The following is a 6,000-nucleotide window of genomic DNA, read 5'->3' as shown; positions in this document are numbered from 1 at the left end:
CTCTGCTTTGTAAACCGTGATATTTTGTACTGAATATTTATATGACACGATTAAATATGTTTAAAATGAGTCCGTCTCAATGAGGTCTTCTTGCCAAACAGACAACTCTGACGGATGGAAACTTTAATTTGAAAAATGTGACGGCAGCCGCAGGCAAAAGCACACCAGACACTCTCCAGCCCTCACAGGTATGTACGCTTTATCCGTAATGAATCTCAATATAAAAGACTCAACTCTAACACAGATAAGTTATTAATATGTCTGCCGTTGTTAAATAGCTAGATCCAGAGGCGACAGAGCCGGGGAAATTGTTAATTAGACAATCTATAATTAAGATCAGTGAGACAGCCAATTGGATCTCAAGTGAGATGATTAAAAAAATGAATGAAGGGTGGAAAACTTTTTATTATTATTATTGGCAGATAAGTAGCAGATGGTGACACTGTTGGTGTAATCGACCCTCTTTAGAGTTTTTGTCTCATCAGAAGTAAATAAAAGCAGATTGCTGGTGATTCATTTTAAAACTTTATTTATTTAACATCTCATATTCAATTTTATGAAAACTTTATTTCTTATTGTTGGTTTGTTTCTGTAACACATTTCTGAAAAGTACTTTCCAACCATAGTTTTAGAAAACAAGAAGGCGACAGTTGAAGAGTCAAACATGACATCTCTCTCTCTGACTCCTAACAGCATCTCAGTACCTGCAGTACCGCGTCTTCACTAACTCTCCCTTGAACTGCTGCCACTTTTCTGCTCCTTGATCCACCAAACGAGGCGTCGTCACTTCCTGCCCTCCGCCGCCTCGTCGGTCTCCTTTTCCTGACGCTCTCGCTCCCGTCTCATCTCCTTCAGCTCCTGACGGTATTTCCGCTCAATGAAGCGCTTCTGATGAGCCATCTGTGGGAAGTTATCTGGGAACGGGGAAAGAGATGGAGAGAGGAGGGGTGGGACAAAAGAGAAGTCAACCAAGGAGAACAGATAAAAAGGGAAAGAGGTGTGAAGGGACGGGGTCGGCCTCCAACAGGGCGAAGGAGGCAAATTAAGACACAAATTACACCATCGGTAGTTTTCAAAGCAGGTGTCGGGCTGTGTTTTAGGTCAGATGTTGCAATTAAATGATTCCTGTGTTGAATTTTCACTAATAACGAGGAAGATTTAATTGGGTTTGTTTGCATTCGGCCCAATAGGTGTTAGATTTGATTGCTTAATTGCAAGCAAACACTTCTGAATGAAATCTATAAAATCAGGCATTAGAGACAATAAGAATGAATGAGATATAACCATGAATGTGCAGAAGTTTGAATACACCTATTATGGGCTTGAAAATATTACCTGAACGACTCCTCGTTCTTAAGGGATGGACCTGTTTTTGCGGTCCAACTTGCATGTTTTCTAAGCCATAACAAGGCTTTGTTGGGCTACTCTATATAAGTCAACACTATCCAGATTTTTTTAATTTAAAAAAGCTTCCCGGGCGAAACGTCTTCAAACTTGGAAATCAAATTCCAGTGGATTTTTTAAACTGTTTTGGAATGAATATAACCTGGATGACTGAGAATCTTCACCAGCATAGATTACCTGAACTGTTCCGTAACCTTTCTTTAAAGTCGTAGGGAAGCGCCTGTTCCAACCGTTGGATTTCCGAATTCTCCCGATCGGTGCCCGATTTTACACGAATGAATAAAGTGAATGTGATTGGTCGATTATCAAGGGGGCAGGATTGTTGTGGCCGAAGGTTCGCAAGCAAGTTTGGTTGTGGCCGGTTTGTCGGAAGCATCGTGCTAACCAGTTAGCAACTTAGTGCTAGTAGGTTCCCAATGAGAAATTACATTAAGACCAATTAGCACTAAATTTGTGACGGTAACGACATTGTCAAGGAGCGCTATGGACAGCGGAAACATGCAAGAGGAGGAGAGTTTTGTGTGGGAGGTCGTGGATGAGTCTCCTCCGTCACACGTTTTATTTAGAGGAGGAAAGTGGGGACAAAGTTGTTGTAGAAGAGGACGCCAGGGCGGCAGAAGCTTGGTTTGGTGTAGAAGGCTTACAGCTGTACATGTTTGAGCCCTTGCCTCGCAACGCTGCCAGTTCTGTTAGCTCTACGCCTGCCGAAGACACAGACGTCCATCCCTATGAACACTGGGACGGAACTCAATGGGAAAGGAAATGATTCTTATTTCGACCGTTACGTACATTAATCAAGATGCTATGACTGAAAAAATGTGATTGACAGATGACCGTTGATATGATTGGCCGAATTTAGGCGTACAAGCTGACGTATAACTAGCTGGCCTGCATAAGATAACGGAAAAAAAACGCAGATTTTAGGACAGATTTTCTAAATTTTGGGACAATATGGTCTAATAAAGAGTACATTTATATACATGTTTAAGCCAGAATGATTTGACATTTAAATATGACTTCCCTACCACTTTAATGATTAAACTACTTCAAATGAAAACAGGACCTGGGTTAACAACTTGGAATGCGGACAGGTTTGTTCTCAAAATGATGTACATATAACATCTGACCAAAAGTATTGTCTATTTTTAGATCTACACGAGCTTTGAGGACGTCCTGTTTTAATCTATAGGGACATATCTGTTGATGCGCCCCAGTTTCCACCAAAAGCAGCTGTAACATTTCTGTAAACATCTTCTCATAGATGAGGAAACCAGAATTGCAGTATTTGCTCTAATTAAACCCAAAGGCTTTCCAAAAGCAAGTCAAGTTTCTCCAAACCAACCTTCATACACATGTAGCCATGAACGTGAATGGAACGTCTGAATTCATTGGTTTGGTGTAGTGACCCAATACTTCTGGTAAAATGGTGCATGTGTGGCATTGTTGGTTTTCTTCCTCTGGACTAAACTTTTAAACCGTTCACAGACAGCAGGGTTTAAAGCTGAGAAGTTTTCCTAAACAGCTCATGTTTTTTTTTTTTGGGAAACAACCAGGTGTGTCCATTTTTCAGTTGTCTAGCTTTCATTGGTTAAGTTAAAAGGTTTTGAAGTAGTATTTGGTCATGATGCCCTCCGCTTTATTCAATAATGCTGCTGACAACTGCAGAACCCCACAGCATGATGCTCCCTCTACTGTGCTTTACTGCTGCCACTTTCCTTTTATCTAGAGGTTAGGGCAGTTTTCACCCGATGGTTAAAATTTGATGCTCCAAAATGAAGTCGTCTTCCTAAATAAGTTTTTCTTAACTCACCTACCTGTTTGAAAAAGAAACAGATGACAAAACAAAAACAGAAAATAAAATGGAAATAACTGGAGTTCTGAATGGTTTACCCTAATTCAATAGAAATATATCTATTTCAATATTATTTTATTTAATAACAGTGATTGGGCTTTTCTGATATTTCAATATATATTAATTTATAATTACAGCATTTTTTACTAACTGAAATTCAGGGATAAATGTGTTTTGATTGGATTGGAATTTGGTTAAGCGATTGATAAAAGTTAGTTCAGATTTTCTTTGAAGTGTTTTTTAATTCTATATAGATTTATTATAGATACTTTATCAATCCCCGATAGGGCAAATTCATGCCCAATAGCAGAGATAAAATGGCTGTTTGAGGCTTTTATTCATTTTTCTTAATCTATAATAAAATTATATCAAATCTACTGAAATCAAGAGGTAGATATTATTATACAGGTTTTTGCTACTAAGCTGTGATCATGTTGGAAATGAATGATCTTACTTACTTTACTTAAAAGCCAATCCTGTGTTAATGAATTTAAACAGGAAGAAAATCAAATATTCTGTCAGAATTATGAAGCCTGTTCATTTCTATAGATGTTTAACCAAACATTAATGGGGTGTATGAAAACATTTGAGCATATTGATCAACAGCCTCATTTCTGCACCCAGTTCTTATTTTGTTAAATCATCGATCACTTGTACATTTAAAGCTCTAACTGAATGAGATAATGAGCTGAAATAAAGATCTGATTGTATGCAGATCATTAAAAGATGCTTTTCAATTTTTATGATGATTTTAGACAAAATTGCTCATTTCCAAGCTGACAAATGTTTCAAACTTGGCTTTAAAAAGCAGAAAGATAAGGCTGCAGATTTGGCTACGTAAACCGTTCGTTTTCCACAGAAAAGTTCTGAAAACCTCGATTTAGGTTTTCCGCACGCTGCCAACTTGGCCGGAGCAATTTCCAATTCTGATACGACACATTAAGCCTGGGAGGAGATAACAAATAAGAAACTTTACGGGTCGGGACACAGAAGTGCACTTTGAACCGCATCGAAAACTCTGATGAAAGTTTTCTCTGAGGCATATTTGTCACATGCTCTGCCTCTCATTAGGTGCAGAGAAAATGCGTGGGTGGCATTCTCAAGAGGATGTGCTAAAGGGCTAACTGCAGCAATAATAATTATCAGAAGAAGAGGAGGAAAAATACAGATCAGGAAGGGGAAAAAAAGAATATGAAGCCTGAAAAAAAGTCACGGTCAAGCAGGTGAAGAGACTTCCACGCTGCCTCTATGTCCTGTGAAATCATCTTTAAAATGTCACATTTTAATGAATGGGAGATACAGCCCGGGTCTGAGCTAGTTTTTGCATTTTTTAGATAGTTCAGTGGCTTTTCAGAAGGTCCTAATAACGCCGGAGCCTCAGTAAGGTGGCATCTCAAAGCAGGCTGTTCTGCCTCATCAAGTGCTCTAAATGTGAGCAGAATAAAAATCCATCCAGATAACCATTTGAGAGGTGAAGCTGATAAATAACTTATTTTAAATTAGGACAGAACGAGAAAAAAAAAAAAAAACTTGTGGCAAAGAACCCCAAACCTTTTGGAGAAATACATTATTTAAATAGAAGAGTACATTAAAATTGTGAACTTTACATTATACAACATACAAGATTAATCAGCTTTCAATCAGTCTGTAAAAAAATGTTTAAGTCAAGTGAACAAATAAAAAAAGGTACACCTATACTTGCTCTATAGGACCAGTTCTGCTATTTAGACTATTTTTGCTAATTAAATCCACGAATTGATAATGCTCAGTTGGATCACCTAAAAAACAAAAACAAAGACCTTTATTGTGTCAAAGCATGAGCTAAGAGAAGCAGCTGCTACTGGCCATGTATATTGGATGGGATCCTAGAAAGATTTTTTTCAAAAAAACCATCTGACATCTCACCAGTTCATCTGAAATTAAAACACACAAAACTACAGAATAAGTTTTGGTGTTACCCAGGGCTTTGTGCTGGGATCCCAACTTAGTTTAAAGTTAACAACAATGAAATCAGCAGTTTTTTCAGTGTTTTACTTCAAATGCATGTTTCCTGTTGCTGACTTACAACACAAACTGAACGTCATTCAGTCCTGATAAAGGAGAGTGGTTTAAAGATAATCTTATAAACAGCAGAGAACTTTACAAAGACTGTATGTCCTGGAAAACTCAATCCAATGCTAAGGGAAATGTCCAAAATCCCAACAAGTTCTGGGAAAAAGACAAATTTGGAAGCACTTGAGCATAAAGCCTGTTTTGTCACATAAGAATATATCAACATGACTTACATCAACAGAGCTGCATCAGAATGAACCAGAACAATGTCGTTTCGACAGAAGAAACCATAAGAAAGATGTTTAGTAGTAGCAAACACAACCAAACATCAAGCCCAGTGGTGGAGGGAGGATGATATGGGTTCGTCTTGCAGCCACACTACATTCAAATTGTACAGCCATTGAATCGAGCATTTGACAGATGAAGCTTGGCCCAAATGGGTCATCAACACTACAACAGCAAACTGTAAAGATAACAGCAGATATGGAGAAGACCCGAGGATTTGTAACGGCCTAGTCAAAGTCCAAATCTCAACCTGTGGTGGCATCAATCATTAACATACCACAGCAATAATGGAAAGAAGAATGGACCAAAGTGGCAAGAAAACGAGGTGATCAAGAAAAGCAAACGAGCCGTACAGAAACTAGAAGTGGTTCCAACATATTTTCCATCACGGGGTTAACTTAGTTTTT

The 6,000-nt window shown here is 38.3% G+C and overlaps 1 protein-coding gene across 1 annotated transcript in view; it reads right to left on the bottom strand.

The window, feature by feature from the left end:
• Positions 1 to 506: 506 nt before the first annotated feature.
• drosha (drosha ribonuclease III) overlaps positions 507 to 6,000 on the bottom strand; it is a 235,815-nt gene continuing 230,321 nt past the window's right edge. Inside the window, exon 32 of the mRNA XM_038275611.1 lies at positions 507 to 914. Within this exon, the coding sequence (XP_038131539.1) occupies positions 784 to 914 (131 nt within the window). The 3' untranslated portion in view covers positions 507 to 783. The remainder of the gene's footprint in view (positions 915 to 6,000) is intronic.

The sequence above is a fragment of the Cyprinodon tularosa genome, unplaced genomic scaffold, assembly GCF_016077235.1.
Source record: "Cyprinodon tularosa strain WSP-4 unplaced genomic scaffold, ASM1607723v1 ctg97, whole genome shotgun sequence".
Classification (NCBI taxonomy): Eukaryota; Metazoa; Chordata; class Actinopteri; order Cyprinodontiformes; family Cyprinodontidae; genus Cyprinodon; species Cyprinodon tularosa.
The sequence above is the reverse complement of the archived record's forward strand: the minus strand, read 5'-3'. Positions and strand labels throughout refer to the sequence as shown.